A 27,678-nucleotide genomic window follows, 5' to 3' on the forward strand; every position below is an offset into this window, starting at 1 on the left:
ACTCCATTTCTTTTCTCCTTGTGTAGCCCTGGCTGGCCTTGAACCCAGAGCCCCACCTGTTTCCCAAGTGCTAAGATCAAACACTCACACACACACAGACACACACCCACACACCTGGCATGTTCCACTTATCAACTCTGCAGTTCTCAAACAGGACCGTGTATCAGTATAAAGTAAGAACACTATATAAAAGCAAAATGAAGTGCTCTTGGGAGTGAAAATTGGATAGTGTGGACAAACTAAGAGCTGAAGACAGTTCAGGGACTCTCGAGACTCTAAGTACATCTTTAATTCACTTTACATCTTGATTAAGCAAGAGGATGAAAAGATGTTAAACAAAATTCTAGTCAGTAAGCGTAACACTTGGGATGGTTAATCTTGTCAAGTTGATTCCATTTAGAATCACCAGAGACACACATCTCTAGACTTTGAGGTGTTAGATTTTACAATTCCCATAGATACACACCGCTGGGCATGTCTGTGAGGACGCTTCCAGGAAGGTTTAACTGGAGAGAAGACACCCCAAGTTTGGACTGCACCATTCATGGACTGGGGTCACACATCGAATAAAACGGCAAATTCAAGTTGAGCATCCACTGCTGTTTCCAAACTGCAAATGCAATGTGACCAGCTGCCTCATGTTCCTGCCGAACTCCCTTCCAGGCCCTGAGGGACTGAACCCTTACATTGTGAGTCAGAATTGACCCACTTCCCGATGCTGAACTCCCTCCCAGGCCCTGATGGACTGAACCCTTACATTGTGAGTCAGAATCAACCCACTTCCTGATGTTGCTTTTCCCACGTTTTGTCACAGTAATAGGAAGAGTATGAACATATCCTACACAGCTCTCCATGTAGGTGTGAACAAGGCTGGTCTCAGAAGCCAGTCATCCTCCTGCCTCAGCCTACCAAGGTGTGAACTATCACACCTGCTTCAGATTACTTTTTATCTACCCACCATGCAACACAGAAATTAGTTTAAAAAAGAAGAAAATATAGGAAGAGGTAAACATTAAAAATCTTTGGAGGAAACTTAAGGTTTTCAAAAGGATCAATCAAGTGTTAAATGCTACAACCCATAAAATTGCCCATAATATTACCAATGGACTGAGATTTAGGGGGAACTGGCTTGGTGTCCTATTGGATGGAGTAAATTGGATTTTCTTAAGTCTTTGACATAGGTTAAGATTATCAGTCTTAAAACGTTTTTCCACTAAATGTCTCCTCTCCTTTGGTGAACACAGTGAGTGTTTCCCATGCACACAATGTGGAAAGAGCACAGGCTTGGCTGAGCACCTGTCTAAATGCACATATTACTTGGATATGGGTATATTAAAGTAGTTAATGGCTCAAAAGTTTTCATGATATTATGTCAAGTTTTAAAAACTAGACCACAAAGCCATAATTCCTGTTTACAGTATGTAACAATTTTTGGTTACTAAACATTCATAATCAAATTGTGATTTTTCAAAATGTAATCATGTATTGTCAAAATAGGCCACTTCCAAGGACAGAACACCAACAAACCCAGCATCTACTGAGATGAAAGCAGAGCACATTACAGGAAAGAAACTTTTTGAAAAAAAGTAACGAAATATAACTTTTATACGAAGTAATTTGTACACAACGTAATTTTGAATCCAGTTTACCGTTATCCTGGCTTTGAGAATTGTGTATAACAGTTCTTGGGGGGACACATTCTTACTAGGATCATGGTATAGACTACTAGAGGTAAAGCAGCTTTATTGAAAGCTATATCAAACTTGATATGTCTTCTAGGTAGTTCACACAGCCTAAAAAGAACAGCTAGTATATTTAAAATATTTTAAATTGTGCTGCACATTCTACATGGGTGGTTCCTCTATTAGTATAACCACAATGTAGCATAAATATTTTGTCACCAGAAAATTTAGCCACATTAAAAATTTATGTTTACCATGTATGTACTAATGTGCTTCACTGTGTATGCTTAGTACTTGTGGAGGCTAGAAAGAAGGCATCAGATCCCCTGGAAGTAGAGTTGTCCATGGTTGTGGGCCTCTGAGTGGATGCAAAGGACCATACCTGGGTCCTTCTGCAAGAGCATCAAGTGCCATCTCTCCAGCTCCAACTAGCCACATTTTTAAATGAAGTGCAAAGTTAAAAATCATACATAAAAATCTGGAAGTGGAGGTTGCCCCAGGTTGGAGTTCCTAAGGGTGTACTGGGTTAAAGAGTGCTCCTCACAAAATTTATGTCTACCTAGAACTACAGAATGTGTTTTCACTTGGAAACAGAATCTTTGCAGATGCAAGTAGTTTAAGATAAAGTACCATTTGATATGTCAGCGCACACCCTTAGTCCCAGCAGCTGGCAAGCAGAGACAGGTGGGTATCTTGATTTCAGGGCAGGTAGGGATGGCACAAAGGTTAAGGGCACTAGCTGCTTTTTCTAGAGAACCTGGGTTCAATCCCCAGAATCCACATGGTAGCTCACGACTGTCTAAAACTCCAGTTTCAGGGGATTTGACCCCTTTTCTGACCTCTGAGGCCACCAGGCACGCACATACAGACAGACAAAACATTCATACACCTAAGTAAAAAAAACCAATAGAGCCCAAATGATTGCTGTGTTTATAAAAGAACTATATGAAGAGAAGAAAAACAGCCAGGAGAAGACCAAGGTAGAAGACAGTGCGATGCAGTTACAGGTTAAGAAATAAATGCCAAGGACTGCTGGCAACCAGCAGCAGAGAGGAGAGGGCATGGTGGTTTTGCCCAATCCCCCAAAAGCCAGATTTGGGATATGTGGCCTCCTAAATGGTGAGAATACATTTGTTTTAATCCATTAAATATGTGGTAGTTTGCAAAAGTCTAGAAAGCTAACAGAGTGATTACTAATACGTATAGTGTTTCTTTTGGATGGGTAATGAAAATATTCTAAAAATTTGAGTATTGCACATACTGAATATAGTAGAAGCCACTAAAATGGTACAGTTTAAATGGGTGAATTATATGCCTATGGATTACATCTCAATAGCTGTCCATACATCAAAACTCAACAGATAAATCTGTCATTTTTCGAATTCATTTTTAATTTTAACATTTTAGTCCATTATAACCTCCATATAGAGAAAAATTAAAAATGAAAACACTTTCACAAATTTAAAAAATTATTGAACATACTTAGAATGAATGAAGAGTAAATCTATTTTAAGTTAAAAATATTTAATATCAGATAAAAACATTAATGATTGACAGTTTTACATGGCACATTTCATACATAGTCAAAGGGTAAAACACTGGGGAAAATTTAATAAGTGGTTTGGCAATTTGTTGTTCACATAAAAGCAATGAAGAGTGTGTCATATTGAACACCAATTATTACAAACTTTTAGAGAAAACGCAGTTATCTCTGACATGTTTGCTAGGAGAAAACAATATCTTTTAATCTACACGATACTTGGCTACAGTTTTCAATGCTTTTCTAGTGATCTAGACATTCTTCAGACAGCTTTTCTTCTGTTGGCTAACCACTTATTCTGATTGGCTCTCACAGTAAGGACTGAGGGTACAGAGCACTTTTTACATTGCTGAGTAAACTATAAATTAATGATGAGTACTAAGCTTAATAGTTTACATGAAAATATGGAATATTTCATTTAATTGGACTGAATATATTCACAAATTGGGTATGGTGTTAAATCCCCAAATCTGTAAAGTTTTATGAGAAAATGTCTATGCTTTGAGCTACTCTTGCTTACTTTAAAATGGAATAGTTTGGCACTAAATAAAATAAATGAAGACAAGCAAAATACATAGTACTAGATACAGTTACTCTATCAGAGTTTACCATCTTGAGTTACAATCCATACTACTACTAAGTTCTTGACCAAACAGAAACAAACAGACCTAACTACACAGTACTTACACAATATGAAAATAGAATCTAAAGCTAAGCTGGGCTACTTCTCTGATGAGCATACCCCTCTCTGCCAGACTCAGTTATATATTTGAAATTCATATTTTCAAGAAATGCTTAAACTTTCCAAGTTTTCTGGCTGATAGGTTCTTGATTACATGGCCAGCTAAAGTATGGTCTTTGAATTAAGTAAAGAGATCCAGATAAAATAAACTATTATTTTATTGGATCTTACTTATCAAAATACCAGACCAGAACTTCATAAGCAAATTACTGGAACAAACCACGGATGGCCCGATTTGAGTCTCAGATGAGCTGGGGGCCCAACTCATCATTCATGTTTCAAGGGTCTCTTCATTTGCTCCACAAGTGTCAACAACACAAATCAGACAACTTGTGACTGGGAAAGCACGGACTTTGGAGTTGGCAATCCATTTGTCTGTTTCAGTGTTGTACTCAAGGATGTGTCCTAATCTACCCACGCCTTGAAACCCTGCCAGCACATAGATGATAGAGCCGACTGCTGCACACTTCACTGTCACGCCTCTCCATGGCATCGGCGACACCATCTTCCATTCATTCAGTTTAATATCGTAATATTCCACATTGTCCAGACCACCTTCAAAAGAACAAAATATGAGAACTGTATCAGTGATTCTTGGATCTCTTCATAGTTTTTAAAATTTTACATTGTATTTTAAAAATAAAATTGTTAAACATATAGAAAGCATATAAGAGCTTTACAATAATTATCCACATATCCACTACCTAAATATGTATTCTTTTTTTTACATAACGTGGATATTTTACTAAATATGTATTCTTAAACATAAAAAACTGATAATGTTTCAGTAAAGGTTAAAAAAATTTCCTACAAATGTTCTATTCTGGAAAAAAAAGTACCAGTGATTTACTTTCTCATTTACTTTAATTATAACTTATTTCAAATGTTCTTTCTATCTTTTTAGCAATTTATGGAGAGTACCAGTGGGCAAGAGAAAAGAAGTTATTTCTTTGTTTTACTTAACATGTAGATAAGCTGATAAAGTGAGGTGCTATCTCTAGATTCAGTTCACATTTCTCAGTATTTAATTATTTAAAGAAAATGAAAAGGTCAGACAGGAAAGAGTAAGGGTACTTTCATGCAGTGTTTAACATGTTGGAAAGCTGGTAAAGACTGACTTTAAACAGTCATACTCCTCGGCTGCTCAGTACTGCTGGGGCAGCTGTAAGGCATCCCCATTGGTATCTTGGAAAGACACAATCACTGCTTGACATTTCACGACATATGTTAATGTTAAGACATAGTTCTGGATGGCAAAGGATTCAATTTTAAGACATGCTCCAGTAATTTAAGAATTTAAGCAAATCCAGGTGAGTTGAAGAGTAAGTTAACATCATATACCTAAACCATTCTGGCCACCCACAGCAAATATCTTGTCCTTTACAAACACCAGTCCATGATTCTTCCTGGGCTCAATCATTGAACACAGCTCAGTCCATCTGGGGGAAAAAAGTTTTTAGTGTGCTTATTGACAAGAAGTAAAACAGCTCTAATGGGACAGGCCTGTTATCCTAAACAAATGCTCATTGACTACCATGTTTCATACAAGTATATACCTACGGAGCCTGAAGGCTAGAAAACACTCAAGTGGTTTTGAATAACGTTTTTATGGGGGGGGGCAGTCTTGACAGTTTAGTAATGTACATGTAATGGGCTCACTTTACTTTCCAGTTTTCAACCTGAAGGTTCAGCATTTAGTTTTTCTTTTTAGATTTATTATTTATTTTATCTGTGTTTTGCCTGCACGTATGTCTGTGCACCACATTTGTGCCTAGTGACCAAGGTCAGCAAAGGGCATTGGATCCCTTAGACCTGGAGAATGGCTGTGAGCCATTGTGGTGGTGGTAGCTGGGAACTGAACCCAGGTCCTCTGGAAGAATACTCTGTGTTCCTAGACACCAAGCCATCTTTCCAAACTCAGATAACATTTTATTTATGAAAATTAAAGAGTATCAAACAGAATGTTAACAGAATAAACATTTAAAACAAAATCCAATATAATAAAGAGATGCTAAATCTTTAAAGTTTTTACATATTTTCAAAACTGAATATTCAGCTAGTTAAAAAAAACGAGATTACAGATTTCTTTTTCTTTGAATTTATTTTCAAAACTTGTGTCTGGGTAGGGCCTGTGTGCATGGAAATGCAGAGGCCAGGGCTGTCTTCCTTTACAGTTCTTTGCCTTATCTGTCTTGAAAGAGGGTCTCTCTCACTGGTCAGTTGGTCAGTCAGTTCTTGGGATGTAGCTGTGTGGTAGTTTGAAAGAAAATAGTTCCCCAAAGGGAGTGGCACTACTAGGATATGTGACCTTGTGGAGTAGGTGTGTGTGGTCTTGGAGAAAGTGTGTCACTATGGAGGTAAGCTTTGAGGTATCATAGATGCTCAAGATACCATCCATATATGCTCAAGATTCCTGTTGCCTGCAAGATATAGGACTGTCAGCCACTTCTCCAGCACCATGTCTGCCTGCATGCCACCATGCTGCCAATCATGACAATGAACTGAACCTCTGAACTGTAAGCCAGCTCCGATGAAATGTTTCTAAGAGTTGCCATATTCCTAGCATCTCTTCACAGCAATAGAATCCCTAACTAAGACACATTTTATAAATGTCGTTTTTTTTTTTTAATTGAAAGCAACAGCACAAAGAGACCACAGTTTCCCAATTAGAGTACTATAACGTATTTTGAGCATAGGATTTATAGGAGGTAAATAGAAGATTGTAAATGGGGAGGACACTCCCTGAGTGTGGTTTAGGACAAAGTGGAATGGATAAATAGCTCAACAGGTGGATGAAGGAACAAGAACATAGGAACCCAGCATGGTCTGGGACAAGTACAGGTTTGAAAAGCATTGGACTGCAATTCATTTGAGCCCAAGAGATTTATTTAGTAAAAAGTAAATTTCAAGACTGCTGTGGGACAATGATCTTGTAGTCTGTAAAGATTTATCAGTTGTATTGCTTTAATAAAACGCTGATTGGCCAGTAACCAAGCAGGAAGTAGAGGCGGGGTGACAAGAACCGAAGAATTCTGGGAAGAGGAAAGGCTGAATCTGCAGTTGTCACCCAGACACAAAGGAAGCAAGATGTGACTGCCTCGCTGATAAAAGGTACCAAGCCATGTGGCTAATATAGACAAGAATTATGGGCTAATTTAAGATGTAAGAGTTAATAAGAAGCTTGAGCTAATAGGCCAACCCATTTATAATTAATGTAGGCCTCTGTGTGTTTCTTTGGAACTGAATGACTGTGGGACCAGGTGGGACAGAAACCTCTGTCAACACAAGACCAGTGGCTTTTTGGTGCTAACTCTTGGTGATGAGTTGAATAAAAAAAATGAGAATGAAAAACTGCAACTACACTTTTATTTGGGAAAAGGTTATTGTGTTTCTTTAAAAATAGAAAGCACAAACAGATCAATATAATTTTATAATGAAAACTTTTCCTCTTGTTTTTTTTCTTCTTCAGACAGGGACTCTTGTTTTCCCCCAGGCAGGCCTCAAACTCATGGACATTCTCCTGCCTCAGTTTTCTCAGTCCTAGGAGTATAGGTATGTACTACCACACCCAGCTCAGCATTTTGCCTTTCAAGTAGGTTACTTGTTTCCCACATGATTCAATATTAATTTTATTAACAAACACTAATTCAGATGCACTTTGGGAGATATGAACCCCAAGACACACCTAGGACAATAATTAATGCCAAGAACCAATTTGTAATATTGCTCTTTAAGGACAAAACTATTTAATTCTAAGCTTTCTTTCCTTCTCCCCTACATTTATGAGTTTGATGGACCAATCAGTTGTATCTTATTCATACTTACTTAACAAGCAGGTTCAGAAAGAGAGGGGCTCCCATGTGTGACAAGGTCAAGTTATTTCCTAAGATCTCAGGCTATTCAAGTGCATGTATATTCATTCTTTCTGTTGGGTTCCTTTACTTTTTTGCCATCTTCACTCAGTGGGCTTATGGAATATAATATAACACTGACAGAATCATTTAAAATAGATACATACGTTTCTGTGGCAGGATCATATACTTCACAGGAACTAAGCACTCTCCCAGAAACATTGTTCCCTAAGCTTCCACCACAAACATAGATAAGGCCATTGGCCTCCACCATTCCATGGCTGCAGCGCTGAGTGAGCATGCTGGGCTTCGTGTGCCAGCTTTCAGTTCTTGTATCATAGCACTCAAATAAATACAGAGCTGAGTTTCCTGTAAAGAAAAATACTCAAATTAAGAGGCTGAGGATTGTGAATATGAGGCAAGCCTGGGGTATGGAGGGGTCATGTTTCAACACCCTCCCTGGAAAAGTTATACTTGGCTTGGTGTGGGTTTGCAGTGAAATGACTATAGAGCTAAATGAAGAGAGGGAAGAATTTAGGTATGTAGAGATCATTTTTCTACTTTCCATAATAACTTAAGAAAAAGCTCAGATATTGTATGGGCCTTGGAAAACATTAAAACAAAAGAATCTGTTTTATTAGTTTTTATTGGACACATTTATTAGTATTTAAATTTTAGGAAAAGAACACAAGAGCCACTATACAGTCTTCAAAGTCAGTTGTGCATGATAAGAACTAACTAAGTTCCAAATGTAAGGTTTTTTGTTTAATTAATAAGTGGTGGCACACACGTTTAATCCCAGCACTTAGGAGGCAGAGGCAGGTGGATCTCTGTGAGTACGGAGCCAGCCTGGTCTACATAAATCTAAACCTTAAAATACAAAATGACTATATGACAATATTCTAAGACTTACTTAGTATTCTATAACTGCCTGGCCCATTAATAAAACTATATGCAGATGAGTCCTGAAATCATCCTGGTCCCTACTTTTAAGTACAACATTAAGGTATCAATGTGTATTTCTGTCTGGTATTTTAAATATTAAATATATTAAAAATGGGTATTTTAAGAGCAAAACATACATTCACTATGCTTTACAACTTACAAATTTACAAATTGTAGAAGCTCAGTAAGAATTTTGTAAATAATCTCATTAAAGAATAAGTGCTAATAAAAATAAAAAAGACCTTGGAACTTTATTTTTTCTTTTTGGAACAGGATCCTACTATGTAACCTTGGATGTCCTGGATCTTGATATGTAGGCCAGGCTGTCTCAGGTTCACAGAAATAGCCTGTCTTTGCCTCAGTGCTGGGATTAAAGGTGTATAGCAGTAGTAGGTAAAACTTAGAATAAAAAACCAAAAATAAAAAAATTTACAACAGGTAAGTATGCTAACCCAAAGTAAAACATTTTTGAGATATATATATATATATATATATATATATATATATATATATATATACACAAAGTCACCAAAGAAACAGAGAGCCTTTTAAAATCCACACTTTAGGCTTACTTGGTCTTCCTAGTTTTCTTCAGAAGTTCACTATGTAAGTAATTACTTGAAAAAGGAAAAGCATAAGAAATCTAAAATTATATGCTATTCTATAAAATCTATAATCCTAGGTTGTACCTACAATATTCATTTAGAAAAATACCCTAAAATATTATCAATTAGACAAGTATTTATACTTATACCTATACCCTACTGTGATCCATTAACACAAAGATTTAAAGCAGGTCCTGGGGATGTAACTTCGTTGGTAGACTACTGGCCTACTAGCCACAAAATCCTAGGTTTGACTCTGCACTGCATACTAGAGGGCATGGCGGCACAGCTTGTAATCCCAGCACTTGGGAGATGGAGTTGGAAGATCAGAAGTTAAGATCATCCACAGCTACACAGTAAGTGAGAACGCAGCCTGGGTACAGGAGACCCAATCTCCAAACCAACCAACCAAATCCTCACACATTTTTCTTTCTTTCTCTTTCTCTCTTTCTTTCTTCCTTCCTTCCTTCCTTTCTCTCTCTCTCTCTCTCTCTCTCTCTCTCTCTTCTTTCTCTTTCTTTCTCTCTCTCCCTCTCCCCCCCCTCCCTCTCTCCCTCCCTTTCTTTTTTTTTTTAAAGCAAATGAATATAATTATTCTTGAGCTGGGGAGATAGGGGTTCATAATGTGACCCCAGCACTCAGAAGATGGAGGCAGGCAGAGGATGAGTTCAAGACCACCTTAGGCGATGAAGTAAGAGACTAACTCAAAAAATAGAAAGAAGAAAAAAAGAACATTCATTCTTAAGATACAAAGAAAACAAAGATAATACAGATTACAAGTAACATGTTCTTACTGGAACAGTGATTAAGTCAAACTCTGAAACCTTCAAAGGAAGTAAATTACCTACCCCAAAACAGGTAATCCATAATTTTTTAAGATATTGTCAACTAGCATTTCATCGCAATAAAATGAGGGCTATTTACCTAGAAAGATGGCACTATATTTTTTGTTATTTTTAATTATGTGTATGTATGTCTATGAATAGCATGCAGGTGCCTACAGAGGCCAAAATTATTGGATGCCCTTCAGAGCTGGAGTTACAAGTGGTTGTAAGCCTATCTGATGTGGCTACCAGGAACTGGACTCAGGTCCTCTGGAATACCAGTATGTACCTTTAATTACTGAGCCATCTCTCTAGCCCCAGAATGCTGGCACTCTTGCCAATGAATGTGAAGGATTAAGGTAAATTTACAAGGGAATAAGCTCTACAATGTTAGGAGACATTAAATTACCAAAGTATCTGGACAAATCTTCCTAATTTTTGGAAAATATGAATGCCAAGATACTTGGATTAAAATACTTCTATTAAAGATATCAACAGGGTCTTACCTACTTCTGAACCTCCAGATGTATAAATTTTGCCTTCTGCAGCACAGGCAGCAAGGCTGTCTCGAGGTGTTGGAGGGCCCAGTTTGGAATACCAGCTATCCTTTACAACATTGTAGCAATCCATTCGCTTTATGGGGAAAAGCTGAGAACCACCCAAAATGTATACTACATTGTCCCAAAACACACAAGCTGCATCTCTTCGTTTTTCAAAGGGGCAGCGTATGTCTGTCCAGCCGTAATCCTGAAACAAGACAGAACAGGAAGCTTTCAGAAATGGAAACCGGAAACGACAAGACACAGATAAAGAAAGATAATACAAAGATCATGTGTGTGTTTACTTATTAGACTGCACATTAAAATGTTTAGGCTTAGACTATCATCAGTTTAAACTGAATGAGTTGAAGACTAGATAGTTATAGTTGTTTACCAGACGCAGAAAAGAAGCTCACTAAAGAGGTGTAAAGTATATAAGGTTGAGAGGTATCAAAAGACAGCTTTGGACAGTAATACAAGTTATAATAGAAAGTAAATTAGGTACAAGACTTTGGACTCACCAAGATAGGATAGATAATGGAGTATTTTATCTGAATTTGTCAAATGCAAATGACTAGACATTGTTGATGTACTTATTGCCTGTATATATTATATATAGTTACTGTACTTAATGTATATAGGTTTTCTTATATTAGTTATAGTCTTTTTTATTTTAGACAAAAGGGGAAATGTGGTTTTTTTGTGTTTTAATAAATAATCTTGCCTGAAGATTAGAGTGCAGAGTTAAGCCACTAGAGCCAGGAGTGGTGGCACACACCTTTAATCCCAGAACTGAAGGCCACCCTGGGCTACGTGAGATTGAATCTCTCTAAAAAGAGAAATAGAACTCATACAAAGTGATCCATGCACTTGGGATCCCATGTCTTTAATCCCAGCACCAGGGAGGTAGAAATGGGAGTGATATGGCTGGGAGGAGAAAGGAATATAAGGAGAAGGAGACAAGAGCTCATTGGAGTCTGAGGTTTGGTGGAGACACAGTGCAGTCTAGGTAGCCTGAGGATTGTCCTTTGGTCTGAGCATTGGTAGAGGTATACGGTCTCTCTAGAGGCTTACTGCTCTGCTTCTCTGATCTTCAGCTTTAATCCCTATATCTGATTCTGGGTTTTGATTAGTTAAGACCAACTAGAATTTGTGCTACAAAGCCATGCTTTTCACTTTGTTTTGTGTTATCCAAGGATGTGTCTACCCACCTACCATGTATGTGCATAGGTAATGTCGACAAAGGTATAATATACTGACATTTGTTCCTGCTGCTTTCTAAAATAATTTAAAATTATCAGGATCAGGCAAGAATTAAAACAATTCCCAATCTCACTGAGCAAAGCACTGCATATAAATGTTACTGCTGAGGTCCCTATAAGAATATCAAACTGATATTTATATCTTGCTAGCATCTGTTGTGTCAAATGTTCATTAGATTAGAACATATCCTAAGAATAGAAGGGCTGATATCTTAGGAAAGAAAGTGCATTTGCAGGGACTTTAAACTCTTAATGATAAACGTTTTTCAATAAGGAAAACAGAGCATTAGTTACTCAGGTTTTTAACCTTAAGTCAGGATCTTTGTCTCCTTGGGTTACTGGGTGGCATACCTACTGGCAGGCAAACAACTATAAGCTAAGTATGACATTTTTGATGTGGGATTCCCCTCTGTATGCTGTGAATATGTTTTATTACCATTGGTTAATAAAGAAGCTGCTTTGGGCCTAGGACAGGGCAGAATAAAGCCAGGCAGGAAATCCGAAGAGATATAGAAAGTAGGTGGAGTCGAAGAGACACCATGTAGCTACTGAAAGTGACAGACGCTGGAACTTCACCCAGTTGTGGCGATACACAGAATAATAGAAATGGGTTAATTTAAGATGTAAGAGTTAATTAATAAGAAGCCTAAGCTAATAGCCCAAGCAGTGTTTTTAATTAATATAGTTCCTGTGTGACTACTTTGAGTTTGGGCAGCTGGGAAACGAACAAGCAGTCTCTGTCTACACATTTTGAAGCTTTAGTCTTATCCAATGGACACAGAAAGCCTAGGGATAAATACTTTTACATATTTATTAGATAAAACTGTATACTACAGAACAAAGTAATTACCATATATTCTATAGGGAGCAATTCTTTAAAGGCAATCTAAATGATTCTCATATATTGTACAAATCCACTAAGCAGAGAAATACAACTTAACTACATTAACTCAGTTAATCTTAGGTCTCACCATGACTATTCACACAATTTACTGAACACTATATGGGAAATTCTCTGTAATTTTAAAAGATACCGGTTACTTTATCCTTCTATGACCTTCACTTAAATTTAGGCTGAAAAGACTAGTCATTTATTCTTTTAAATGATCTCCAACACCTTTTATTTTTGAAATTAAAATAACTGCCCAGGGCCTGGGGAGATTGGCTTAGCAGTTAAGAGCATATACCGCTCTTGCAAAGGACCCAGGTTAGTTTCCCAGCACCAATGTTGGGTGGCTCACAGCTGCTTTGTACTTCAGGCTCCAGGGGAATCTGTGATGACTATTCTTGGTTGTCAACTTGACCACATTTGGAATTAACTAAAACCCAAGTAGCTAGAGATACCTGTGAGGAAGTTTTCTTTTTGGCTTTTTAAAGACAGGGTTCTCTGTGCCAACAGTCCTGGTTGTCTTGAAACTCGCTTTGTAGACCAGGCTGGCCTTGAACTCACTGAAATACATCTGCCTGCCTCTGCTTCCCAAGTGTTGGAATTAAAGGCATGTGCCACCACAGTTCAGCTGAGGAATTTTTCTTAAATAATTTGAAGTGGGAAGACTCACTTTTAATCCAGATCTTTTGAGGTTGGAAGATCTACCTTTTATCTGGGCTACACCTTCTCCTGGCATTGTGTAGGAGTTCCTTCTGTTTCTGTGTTGCTTTCATTGGTTAATAAATAAATAAACTGCCTTGGCTTAGTTGATAGGGCAGAACTTAGGTAGGCGGAGAAAATAGAACTGAATGCCGGGAGGAAGAAGGGCAGAGAGAGAGAAGCCATGGATCATCTGCCTAAGATGGACGCTGGTTAGAATCTCTGGTAAGCTACTGCCACGTGGCGATACACAGATTAATGGAGATGGGCTAAATCAAGATGTAAGAGTTAGCCAATAAAAGTTAGAGCTAATGGGCAAGGCAGTTTTTAAATTAATACAGTTTCTCTGTGGTTATTTCAGGTGTAAGCTAGCTGGGTGGCCAGGACAAACAAGGGGCCGCACTCCTTGCAACACTGGCAGACTATGTAACGGACATGGACCAAGGAAACTTGCCCTCTTTGCTTGCTCTTGCTGGGTAATTTGTTCCTTCACTGGGAGTAGAGCCCACTTCAGGATTCTGGTGTATTTTGAAGACCAACTGAGATATTCAGTGTTGGGGAAATATTATTTTAAGATGTGTTGCTTTTGTTTAAACTGCATTTGTTTAACTCTGTGAAGCTGTGATTCTTTGCTTGTCTAAAACACCTGATGGGCTAACAAAGAGCTGAACAGCCAATAGTGAGGCAGGAGCAAGGACAAGCAGGGACTGCAGACAATATAAATAGGAGGAGCAATGAAGGAACAAGAACAGGAGGACACCAGGGGCCAGCCATCCAGCTATCCAGCCAGCCATGGAGTAAGAGTGAAAGTAAGATACACAGAAGAAAAGAAAAAGCCTAAGATGGACAGGATAATTTAAAATTAAGAAAAGTAGACTAGAAATAAGACCAGCTAAGGCCAGACGTTTATAACTAAGAATAAGCCTCCATGTGTGATTTATTTGGGAGCTAAATGGTGTCCCTCCCAAAGCCAAAAGAGTAAAACATGCAACAATTTGGCATCATGGGCTTAACAATTACTGGATTCTTGTACCTTCCATTGGTAAACAGTAGTTGTTGGACTAGCTGAACTCCAGCTTGTAAGCCGTTCTAGTAAAACTTATCCCCTACTCTCAGTTCTGTGTCTCCAGAGCAGTGTTCTTAACCTGTGGGTTATGACCCCTTTGGGAATTGAACAACCCTTCCATAGGGATCACTTAAGACCACTGGAAAATTATATAATGTAATATATTTATAATATAATCTGTAACAGTAGCAAAACCACAGTTATGAAGAAGCAACAAAAATAATTTTATGGCTGGGGGTGACCACAACATGAGGAACTGAATATTAAAGGGTTGCAGAATTAGGAAAGTTGAGAACCATTGCTCTAGAGACCCTGACTAACACAGATTTTGGTATCAGGAGTGAGGTAACCCTAATACAGTATCTGACACCCTCTTTTGACCTTCACGGCTAGACTCATGTGAGCCTTACTCACAGCCACACATAAGCTCATACTCCTAATTAAAAAATAAATCTTAACATGTGTCCCAGGGTCTTCCTACATTCCAAATTTAAGAATGAAAATAACTTTAGGGGTAGCAAGGTAATTCAGAGAGTAGAGATGCTTGTCAAAGTTGAAGACCTGAGTTCAATCCTGGAGACCTATAATTTATGCTATTTCTTAAAAATCTTCCAAGTTTTCTTAGTTTTGAATCAAGACCTTGCTATGTTGTAGAGTCACATCTCAAACTCTTTGTCTCAAGTGGGACTAGAGGCACATAACACCATGCCCAATTCTTGTTCTCTTTAACATATTTAATGATAGTTAATCTTAAACTCAATTGTTATTGTATATGTCAGACACTATGTTTAGTAACCATTAGCTACATAAAATATTGTAATGGTTACCATCTTTTAAGAAGTTAACCAAAATGTCCTTTGTAAACATTTCTACTAAGAATACAAATTACTCATGTTAGCTACTATTTAGTGCCTTACAATTCAGTCATTTAAAAGATCTGTTTGAAGCCTGGTGGTGGTGGTTCACCTTTGATTCTAGCACTTGGGAGTCAGAGGCAAGCAAGTATCTTTGAGTTCAAGACCAGCCTGGCCTATTGAGTGAATTCCAGTAAAGTCAAGGCTACACAGAGAAACCCGTCTTGGGAAAACCAACAACAAAACCAAACCAAAACTTTAAATCAGTTAAGTTTTACTGAATATGCCACTGCAAATATGTGCTTAGGTGTTGAGAAAATAGGAAGCTAGGGCTAGAGAAATGGCTCAGTGGTTAAGAGCTCTGGCTGCTCTTCCAGAGGTCCACAGTTTAATTTCCAGCACCCATACGGCAGCTCACACCTGTCTGTAACTCCAGTTTCAGGGAACACAACACCCATGGCAAATCACCAATGCATAAATAAATAAATAAATAAATAAATAAATAAATAAATAAATATTAAACAAATAAACAAATATTTAAAAAAGAAAATAGGAGAACTGGAAAGGTATGAAGGGCAGGATGTAAGTTTTCACACACTACCATGCCACCATATATGTATACACACTGAAACTGGATGTCCTTTCTTCCTTGGTCCTACTCAGCTTTTCTTGCCACAGACTATAATTCTTTTTAATAATTTATTTAAATTTATGTGTGTGAAGGTGTCAGATCCCCTGGCCCTGGAGTTACAGACAGCTGTGAGCTGCCATGTGGGTGCTGAGAATTGAACCCAGGTCCTCTGGACCATCTCTCCAGGCCCAGACATAATTTTTCAAGAACAAAAGTCCTTTCCTTCAGTAGGCTTCACTGAGTCCCTTCTATGAATCCTGCCCATGTAGAGTCCAGATGGAGAATTGAGCCCTCTCATCCCCACTCCCCTACAGCCCATAAAGGCTCCACACACAGATTCCATTCTTCTTACTTACAGCCTTTACCATACACCTGAAACTATTTTGACTTTCTCCAAATCTTTGCATGATCTGCCAATTTACCATGTTATCTGTGACAGACAATGAATTTGTATCCTAGTTTTGTCAAGTGGACACAGTCTTGAGGAATTACTCAGATCAGATTAGGCTTGTCTATGACGCACTGTCCTGATCATGATTTGATCTAAGAGGGCTGGCCCAACCTACTGTGGGTGTCATTTCCTTTCCTCACTGATAGACTAATCTGTAAGCAGAAATAAATACTTTCCTTCCTTAAATTGTTCTATCTTACCACAACAACAGAAAGGAAACTAGACCATCAGGCCAGTCATATTTTCACTAAAAAGCTTCTGAAAGGTGCAGTTATCACACAACACAAAGCACCATATTTCTGAAGGTAAGGATTTTAGGTGCTGGACAAAGGTGGGTGGGTGATGAGGTAAAGTCCATGACACTACAATCACTGTGTTAGGAAGATAACTAGAAAGAAACAGGAGGACCGTCAAGATGGCTCAGCTGGTTAAGGTGCTTGTTGCTGAGTCTAATGACCTGAATTTAATCCTTGGCTAAACTCACATGATGAGTTTATGTGAGTTCATGCTGGAACACACATAATGGAAAGATAGAACTAAATCTCGTAAGTTGTTCTCTGATCTCCACATGCACACATGGCATTTTCATGATCCTACCCCACCTCTCAAACATAAAGAGACTGAAACTAACATACTTAATTTTGTAAGGTCTTTAAGGAAGGCCGAGCGCTCAACAGAGAATCTGTTCAGTGTGTTCTCCACATGAAGATGAAAGTAATGTGTCTGTCTACTGAAAAGATTCAGGCAGAACCTCTACTGTGAATGAGCTAAAGAGAACAATAGCTTCATACTGTTAGCTGAAGAAGCTCACGGGTGCCCATGATGATTCCTGTCACATTCCAGCAATGTCAGCTGCTGGGATCATAGCACTGTCTCTTGAGACACTGCGAATCCCTGATTGGCCTGAAACTCAGATCTACCTACCTTTGCCTCTGACTCCAGAGTCCTGGGATGAAAGGTGCACCACCCTGCCTAGCTCAAAAGTCTCAGTTTTAAAAAGGCAATGCCACTTTATTTTAAGGTCTACTCTCTAGCTTTTATACATGTTCTTTCAAAATCATACACAAGATATAACTGTCAAATTTCACTCTCACCATAGGGTAGAACTGTCTCCTTAGCCTTCAGAGAGAAGGTGGCTATCATACTATGAGATAAAAGTAAGCAGTATTTCTAATGAAAAAATGTGCTCTGGGTTGAAGATAAATTTTTTTGAGGGGGATGGGAGTGAGTTTATATTTAGATGCTACCACATAAAACCAAGTAATAAAATTCCCCAGGGAAATGTCATAAAATGTTATATTTGTTCATTCTTCCTCATACACTCATATCCTTCCTCACAACAGACCACATACTGACTTCATACTTAGTTTGAGTGAGAAAATGCACAAAGAGATTGTAATTCCAGTACTCGGGAAGGTGAGGCAGCAGGATCACTGAGTTCAAGGTCAGTTTTGGTCTATACAGTTTGCGGAGAGGGAAGGCTCAGAACAAACCTTTGAATCCCATATGACAAATGATACATTTTCTACCTTTATAATATTTGAGCTGGGTTTACCATTTGTTTGTTTTCTTGCCAGAGAAAATGCTAGATCCCTTCTTCTCTATGGTATAGTCTCCTTTTCCTTCAGTACATCAAAGTGGTTAAGTGAAGATCTTCACAGAGTTCTAGGCCCTTAACCCATCCTTTTATTAGGAATCCAAATAAAAATTGGTCAATTAAGTCAACTTTTATTTAGGCATCAGTACCATCACACATTGCCATGCTACAGTTAAACACACAAAACACATAGTTCTTTCAGCAATCACTAAGCACTTGAAAGTTGAAAACTAGGTACAAGATGGGAAAAGGGAGAAGTGTTTTTACAATTTTTGCTATCACCTTTTTATCATCAATTGATACAAGCATTTGCCTTCTGACACCAGTAATACCCAAGGAATATCAAAGAGGCTATCAGGGAGCTGACAGATATCTCAATTAACAAGCACTGTTTAAAAGTTGTCCTCTTTGAAGGAGATCAGTTCCCTGAAACTGATCATCTCTTTTGGCTTGTACAAGAGCCACACAAATGATTCCCATTAATGAGTGAGAACCATTTCTAAACATATTAAGTTAAAGAATTTTAAAGTAAACCACCTCCTCTTTGTTACTTGACTAATGATATAATTAGTCTATTACTTGACTAATGATATAATGTTCACTTGGGGTATCCCAAATAAATAACAGCTTATAATTAAATCACCTTATTTAATATTAGAAATAATTAGAACTAATTAATTTAAACACTAAAATGTTTTAATGATAACTAGCTAAAGTTTTTTCAAGATGAGTTTTTACAGCAGAAAAGATAGGAGCTAGCTCTTCTAAGAGAAACTGTAAGTACTATAGATGGATTCTAATAGTGCTTAGAATTTCAGGGAATAAAATAACAGATGGAATGACATTTTTAAATTAAGTAGGCAATTCCTCCATTATTTGAATTTTCTAAAAATTTGTGGTTGAGTACAAAAGGCAGCAATTAAGAGTGGGCCATTTTAAAGAACAAAGCAAGGCATCAAGTGAAGATTCTGGAGCTACAGTCTCAGTACCAAGGCCGTGCAGAATTTCTATCTTTTCCCAGCTGTCCAATAAAAACAACAGCAAGGAAAGTATTAGATTTACAGGCTCAAGTGTCAGAGTTATCTCATTTGTCTTATTCTAGCAATGATGCTCCTTGCCTCCCAAATGAATTCAAGATTCTCTGGCCCATCATATACACCAGCATAGTCCTTTGTTTGTTACTTATTTATTCAATTTTTCGACACAGGGTTTCTCTGTAGCTTTGGAGCCTGTCCTGGAACTTGCTCTGTAAACCAGGCTGGTCTCGAACTCACAGAGATCCTCCTGCTTCTGCCTTCTGAGTGCTGGGATTAAAGGTATGCACCACCATACCTCAGCTAGGTTTTAAGGGTGAAACTATGATTACCACCTGAAAAGCTTAGTTTGTAAAAAGTACAATTTAAACTGCTAGGATTTCAGGATATGCTTAGGAAGGGATATTTTTCCTTTCTTCACTCAAAGAAGATCCTGAAAATTTAAAAAGCAAATTATCACTTAAATTTCAACAGGCTTACCCTCATCTGGTATAAAACAGGTATTCAGGTGTGACTAGTCTTTTAAACAACTAAGAAAATTGTATTTTTTGGTTTGTATGATTTAGGCCACAATTCTCATAGCAGCCATCTGTCTTCTAATGTAAAAGAAGTTATATGTAAGCCTGTATTTTGAAGCTGGAGGGATGGTTTAAAAGTAAATTTCTGGGTGACAACAGCCCAACAGAAATTAACAAATATGATAGTGAATGTGATTTTTTTTTTTTTTGCGGGAGGTTTTTTTTTTTTTTTTTGTATCTGGCAGCATATCACTTACTTTTTGGTTTATGGTATTAAATGTTTTCAGAAGAAGCTGTTGGAGACTGAAAAAGGTACAGGAGAGTAACCACTGAGTGAGTGAGCCAGAGCCAGAAACCACTGAGGGTCTGGACGTGAATCTGGGATCTTCTAGGAAGTAGACCTAAGCCAGGACCCCTGTAGGTCCGGGCATGAGTCTAGGACCTCCCAGGAACTAGGCCTGACCAGGACCTCTGCCAGTCTGGACATGAATCTGGGACCTCTGAGGGAGTAGGCCTGAGCCAGGACCTCTGTGGGTCCGGGCATTGGTCTGGGACATCAAAAGGAATAGGCAGGAACCTGGAACCTCTGCGGGTCTGAGCATGAGTCTGGGACCTCTGAGGGAATAAGCCTGAGCCAGGTCCTCTGTAGTTCTAGGCGCACCCGAGCCTGGGAACTCCGAGGCAGTAGACAGGAGCCAGAAACCATTGCAGGACTAACTCCAAGCCAGGAACTTCTGCAGGGGGGGATCCCAGACTAGGATTTACAGAAACAATTCAAAGTCAGTAACCTAGGCCAAAATAGGCCTGAGACAGCAAACCCCAAGGGAGCAGAGCAAAGCACAGGAGCACTGAGCTATCTCCAGGAACACGAAGTAAGCAATGGGGTAACTAGAACTTTGGCACTGACTGTACCATGAGGAACAACCATCTGAGCTTTGGATACATTGACATCTAGAAGATTATTCAATAGAATCTCAGACAGCCCCAACCACACCTATTAGAGGAAAAGATGAGTAGAAAAGGTAAGATCACATGCTACACCACAAAGAGCAACACAACACCAGTAAAACCTAAAGACCCTACAAAAGCAAGACCTGAACAACCAAATATAGATGAGGTAGAAGAAAATGACCTAAAAAATAACTTCAGGAGAATGTTTGAAACTCTTAAAGAGGAAATGAGAAATTCCCTTAAAGAAATGGAGGAAATGACAAACAAAAAAATTGGAAGACATCAGGAAATCCCTCAAAGAAAACCAAGAAAAAGAAAACATATGAAAGAAACTATTCAAGACTTGAAAACTGAAATAGAGACAATAAAGAAAACACAAGCCAAGGGAATTATAGAAACAGAAACCATGAGAAAACAATCAGGAACCACAAACGCAAGATCAACAGCAGAATACGAGAGATGGAAGAGAGAATCTCAAGTGCTGAAGATACAATAGAGAAAATAGACTCACCAGTTAAAGAAAACATTAAATCTGACAAAAGCTTAACCCAAAATATCCAGGAAATATGGGACACCATGAAAAGGCCAAATCTAAGAATAATAAATATAGAAGGAGAAGAACTTAAACTCAAAAGTACAGAAAATATATTTAACAAAATCATAAAGTTTCCCAACCTAAAGAAGGAAGATATGCCTATGAAGATACAAGAAGCTTACAGATCACCAAATAGACTGGATCCAAATAAAAAGTCCTCTCGCCACTTAATCAAAACACTAAACATACAGAGTACAGAAAGAATATTAAGAGCTACAAGGGAAAAAGGCCAAGTAACATATAAAAGTGGACCTATCAGAATTACACATGACTTCTCATTGGAGACAATGAAAGCCGGAAGGTCGTGGTCAAGCATTATGCAGACATTAAGAGACCACGGATGCCAGCCCAGACTACTATACCCAGCAAAACTTTCAATCACCATAGAAGGACAAAACAAGACATTCCATGACAAAACTAGATTTCACCAATACCTAGCTACAAACCCAGCCCTACACAAAATACTAGAAGGAAGTTGGCTACACAAATAAAAACACAGACAATTGATGGTCTCATAGCAGCAGATCCCGAAGAAGGGAAAAAACACACAAGTTAACATCACCAACAATGAAAACTAAATTAACTGGAGATAGCAATCACCGGTCATTAATATCCCTTAATGTAAATGGACTCAACTCACCTATAAAAAGGCACAGACTAACAAACTGGATATGAAAACAGAATCCATCCTTCTTCTGCATACAAGAAACGCATCTCAACCTCAAAGACAGACACTGTCTCAGAGTAAAGGGTTGGGAAAAAATATATCAATCAAATGGACCTAAGAAGCAAGTGGGTGTAGCTATCCTAATATCTAACAAAATAGACTTCAAGCTAAAATCAGTCAAAAGAGACAAAGAAGGTCATTTCATATTAGTCACAGGAAAAACCCATCAAGAGGAAATCTCAATACTGAACATCTATGCCCCAAATACAAGGGCACCCTCATATGTAAAATAAACACCTTTTAACCAGTTAGCTATCCAATAACAGACTATCACACTGGGACACATCCATTTGTAAGAAGACAATGCTTGCCTTTCTAGGAACTGAAACAATACAGATTTGGACTGTCCATTTCTGTCTTGATATCCCTATGCTTTTATTACATGGATGTCTTGAAGGACCAACTTTACATAGAAAAAGGTACCAGACAAGTATCCTAATGGCAATAGGATGCTCTGGTCTCAAGTACTAACCATTAATAGAAAAGGGGGGCTTTTAAGAGAAAGTTATCCTATTATGTTGGAATTCAGCATGGGTTATGGATACCTTATAGCAAATTCTGGGTGTTATCATTTATGATTTTGGTACTTGCTCTGCTCCAGCAATGCATGCAGTATCAGAAAAATATTGTATGTCCGCACCTCTAGAAACAAGTATAAGACACAAGGAGAAATATGAATGAACCATATCGAGGCTGTAACCAAACACTGACATATTTTAAAAAATTGTGTTCCTAGACCTATGTCTCATAATCTGCTCTTCCAATTGTTATTAAATGTACTGGAAAACAGACTAAAAGTGTTAATTGTTTCTAGATAGTTGGATAAATATGTGACTAAATTTTTCCAAATTTTCTAGAATGGCAATGTACTATAATTATTAAAGAAAGAAAATACATCTAGCCTAAGAAGCTAATTTTCACTGAAGATTATCACCTAATGAAAGCAAGGACATGAGAATGAGTGCATAGACTTGCTAACAAAGACTGAACTTTGGCTCTTCTGTAGTGGTTTCCTTTTAAAGCACTCCAGAGTAGTTATGGAGGACCTTTGAAATCTAATTCTCAATTTCCTTACCCTATAAAACAACAATAACTAGGCAATCAATTACTACTTACCACATGAGATATGTGTCTTTGTGTACTCAGTCCCTTCAAAATAAAAATCAGAAAAAACTCAGTTACCTTTGGGTTGAAATATCTACAGGACTGTGGCTGGGAGCCTCCAAACAGAGCGATGCGGTAGTCATGCTTCTTTCTCCTAGGCCGGGTGCCGCCTGCAAGTTCCTCTCGATCCTCAGGAGACAGCAGGTGGTACCTCATTCCACCTGCACAAAATACATGGTTACTCTTCAAGAGCTTCAGGTACTACTAAGTCAGTGATGTGAAAAGTAAAGTAGGGGCTGGAGAGCTGGCTCAGAGAGGGTAAGAGCATTGACTGTTCTTCCAGAGGTCCTGAGTTCAATTCCTAGCAACCACACGGTGGCTCACAACCATCTGTAATGAGATCTGAAACCCTCTTCTGGCGTGCAAGGAAACATGCAGAAGAACATCCTCTTTTGGCATGTAGGCAAACGAGCAGACAGAACAATGCATAAATAATACATCTTTTTAAAAAAGTAGTTCTTTTTTATTTTAGTCCCTCACCCCGTAACTTAATTTTTTGATCCTTCTAGTGTTTAGGAAGAAAGGAGACAGAGGCAGGATAATGTCTAAGAATTCTCATCTTAATTTACCACCCTCAGCAATCAATATTACTAAGACTATGTCACTTACTATGTACCAATGAATTATCTGGTTACTTAAGAGTAGTTGTCAAAATAGTAAGTACTGAAATCTAGATCTCTTAACCTAGTAATCTCTATCTTTTTTTATGAAATAAGATTTTACTATGTAACACAGGAAGCTGTACTTCAACTAGAAGCCTCTTGCCTCAATTCCTTAATGCTGAGATAACAAATGTGTGCCACTACCATCAGCTCTGTTTTCACTGTCTATACCTGGTTCCTACCACAGTTCACTTAAAATCTCTAGTGCAGGCACCAGGTATTGGTGTGTTAAAGGGTTCCATCTTGTCATTTAAATGTGGTTCAAATAGTAGCAGTTTTAGAACCTGGAACTTTGTTAGAAATGCTGAATCCCACTACCTAAAAGCTACCAAAAGCACCATCTGTGTACTTGACAATCCCAAGTTAACTCAGATGTACATAAAACTTTGAGAAGGACTATCTGAGATCAAATGCAATGAGGATTCAAAACTACTATGGATTTTCCTTAATTTGGTTGAGTCACACATCAATAACTGTTTAAGATGTCATTTTACATTAGTGTGGGAAAAATGGATTGTCTATTAATGTTAGATAATAGAGGGGAAAAAAACTATATTCCCTATCTCATACTTTCTTCTCAACAAAAATTGAAATTTGAAAAAAATCTCACAAATGTTGGAAAGGAAAACTAGGAAAATATTCATTATATAAAATAAAATTACAAAGCTATCCTATTAGAAAGATTAAGTTTAGCAACTTCACAAAAAGTAGATTAAGTACCAAGATGCAGTTCACAAAATATAAAAATAAAGACAATTCTTCAAAATATAAAACATGCTTGAGCATTTCCCACACTCTTTTATTCAGATTTGCCGAGATCAAACAGTTGAGCACAGAGTTATGAAGGCCTAAACTAAGGTATCCAGCCTCTCCATACACAGTTCCACTTGTTAGTCTTGTAAGGACTTGCTCTTAATCAACCCATGGGCAAAACTACATACTCAAGAAGAGCTGACAAAAATAATAAGCAAGAACACTCAACGATAATACAGACAAGACAGGCAACATAGGTAAGTTCCAAACCATCAAAATGACTATCTGAGAACAGTAATGATATCACTCTCATTAAATAAGAAATCAAAGTAGGGACTCATCAAAATTAAAAATAGTGGAAATATAAAGTTTATAAAGATAAATTAAAAGTTTATAAAGATAAACTCTCAGACAATGACCAATGTGGGAATAGAACTAAGAAAGACAAAGAACCATGAGATCAATATTTAACTCTGAAGAATCACAGTATTAATAACGAAGAACATAGAAATCAAAGGCTAGAAAAAGAAAATGATCTTAAAGAAATATACACACACTACTGCCAACTTTCAAACCACCAGGATTAAATAAATCAGTACACTGATCTTACATGAGAAATTAAAAAAAAAAAGATAAAATTGGCACTAGAATTCTCAACAGCAGTACCAGCATCCTGCAGATGACAGAGCAGTGCATTCAATAGGCTAACTGCAAGGCTGTTTTCAGCATATGTGGTTTAACTAGCTTCAATTTTTATAGTGAAATATGAGATTCATCAAATCTCCAAGTATTTATCAACTATCAGGAACCCTTTATAAGATGTGTTCCATCTAACAGAAGAAAAACAAGGGGAGTCAAGAATGACAGGCCACACGTGTAATCTCAGCACTCAGGAGAGGGAAGGCAGAAGATTTTGAGTTTCTGGCCCACCTGGGCTTCACAGTGAGAGAAATTTTGTCTCAAAACAAACAAAAACAACAAAAGAGGAAAGAAAATCTTGCATTCAGAAGAGAACAGATTGAAAAGATACTCTAAAATGGTAAAGAAAGTCCCAGGACAAGAAATGTGTATCAGGCTCAACCTAGAGGGCAAGCAGCCCATGTAAGAATAGGCAGAAGAAAAGTACTGAAAGGAACATTTTAAAGAATAACGTTTTAAATAATAAATAAAAACAATGGGTTAATTTTATGAAGTGGCATTTTATGAAAGTATTTAGAACTTCTATATTGAGAAAATAAAAAACACATGAAAGAAATCAGTATATTATTAGCTCCAGGAAAATAAAGAAATGTCAAGACAGAATACTACTTGGTTAAATAAAAAGGAAACACTATGAACAAAGTACATGAATGGTACTGTGTACAAATTAGAACAGGCCCAAGATGGGGGGGAGGATCTTCATTTTTTCACTATAAACAAGGGCTGAGGACCCACACTAAGAAGACAAAGTCTTCAATGGTTTTCCCTGACAAGTGAGTGTGATCCACTGAACGCGTTTTTAGTTTATGGGAAACGGTCATGTGATCCATATATAAATGGGTATGAAGGCAACTTACTTATCACCATTTTAAGGCATTCCGGATTGTCTTGAATAAGCGGTTCAGCTTGTACTGTTTTACTTAGGAAATTCTTCGATATAAGAGGAAATCTGACTTTAGCAAGGATATCAACCATAAATGGCTGGCGATTAGGCTCATCATATTTCAGCCACCTCACTGCAGCATCATAAACCTAGGGGGAAACAGAAGAGTCAAGTTCTCAGATATCAGAAACATTCCAAACGTCAGTTCTCACTCACACTGAGGAGACAATTACTCATTCTCAGTATTTTGTTCAATACTTGTTTGCATTCCTCAAACACTTTACCTTGCATTAGTGAGCCTTATAAGCAGTATGTCTACTATAACTAACTACTAATATACATTGTGATGAAAAGGATGTTAACATTGTGATTTTAAGAAGAGATTTATGGGACTGAAGAGATGGTTCAGCTGTCAAGAACACATACTGCTCTTCTAGAGGGCCTGAGTTTGGTTCCTAGCACCCTTATCAGGCAAGGCATAATGATCTCTAACTCCAGCTCCAGGGGATCCAATGCCTGTCTTCTAAGGGCACTTGCACATAAGTGCACATATCTACACACATATACATGTAATTAAAAATAATAAAATTCTGTAAAAAGAATTATTTTCATTTATGTCTATGTATGTATGTGTCCCCATGTGTTGGTGGGTACTTTCAGAGGCCAGACGAGGTTTCATATTCTTTGCAGTTGTGACTCATCTGATATGGCTGCTGAGAACTGAATTCCTTGGGAAGAGCAGCAAGTGCTTTTAACCACTGAGCCATCTCCCTAGTCACAAAATTTGTGTGTGTTTTCTAAAACAACAAATCAGAGCTTCCTTTTCAGAAGCAGTCACATGATACCGAAAGAAATCTATTCTCAGTAGTAGCCCCAACACATGCTTAGGACTAGGAACATAGGTTACCCAAGAGGGCTTCCAATCCAGGAGCTAAGAGAGCTATTTATTTTAACCTTGTATTTCTATACTGTGAACCAACAGACTTACCTGCTTCTAGAAAATTTAAGATACAGAATTCTATATTTAATAAAATTGAATTGCTTTCATAAATAATACTGTAGCATTTATTTAACTGCATTGAACAAGTTCAAGTTCATTAATATAATTTAATTTACAAACCACTAAACAGCTGTGACAACTTATTTCACATACATATTCATCTACTACACATATGTTTGAGCTAGATAATAAATTATGGGAACTGAAATTTTAAAGAGATACCTTTTATTTACAACATATTTAGATTGTTTTTTTGATTTTTTGGCTAATATCAAGTGCAGAACAGATTTAGATTCAGTATTCTCTGCACCCAATCACTATATGAAGCATCTGTCATAACCAATTAATACCATACTATTTTTTATTTCCTTTGTGTTTATCTAGTATTATTTTCCTTCCATTACCCCATAAAGGAGATGACATTATATTAAGTCAGTAAGTCACCTATTTTTCTTAGACTGTAGAAACTTCTCAGACTTTACTTCCTTATGACAACCTGAACAGTTCTGAATTCT

At 37.6% G+C, this 27,678-nt stretch overlaps 1 protein-coding gene across 1 annotated transcript in view; it reads right to left on the minus strand.

The window, feature by feature from the left end:
- Window positions 1–3,062: 3,062 nt before the first annotated feature.
- Window positions 3,063–27,678, minus strand: part of Klhl7 (kelch like family member 7) — a 34,392-nt gene continuing 9,776 nt past the window's right edge. Inside the window, exons 5-10 of the mRNA XM_038320650.1 lie at window positions 26,138–26,312; window positions 23,185–23,327; window positions 10,696–10,936; window positions 7,983–8,184; window positions 5,306–5,403; window positions 3,063–4,519 (exon numbers count right to left, since the gene is read on the minus strand). Coding sequence (XP_038176578.1) covers window positions 4,236–4,519; window positions 5,306–5,403; window positions 7,983–8,184; window positions 10,696–10,936; window positions 23,185–23,327; window positions 26,138–26,312 — 1,143 coding nt within the window. The 3' untranslated portion in view covers window positions 3,063–4,235. The remainder of the gene's footprint in view (window positions 4,520–5,305; window positions 5,404–7,982; window positions 8,185–10,695; window positions 10,937–23,184; window positions 23,328–26,137; window positions 26,313–27,678) is intronic.

Source organism: Arvicola amphibius, chromosome 2 (assembly GCF_903992535.2).
Source record: "Arvicola amphibius chromosome 2, mArvAmp1.2, whole genome shotgun sequence".
NCBI classification, from domain to species: Eukaryota; Metazoa; Chordata; class Mammalia; order Rodentia; family Cricetidae; genus Arvicola; species Arvicola amphibius.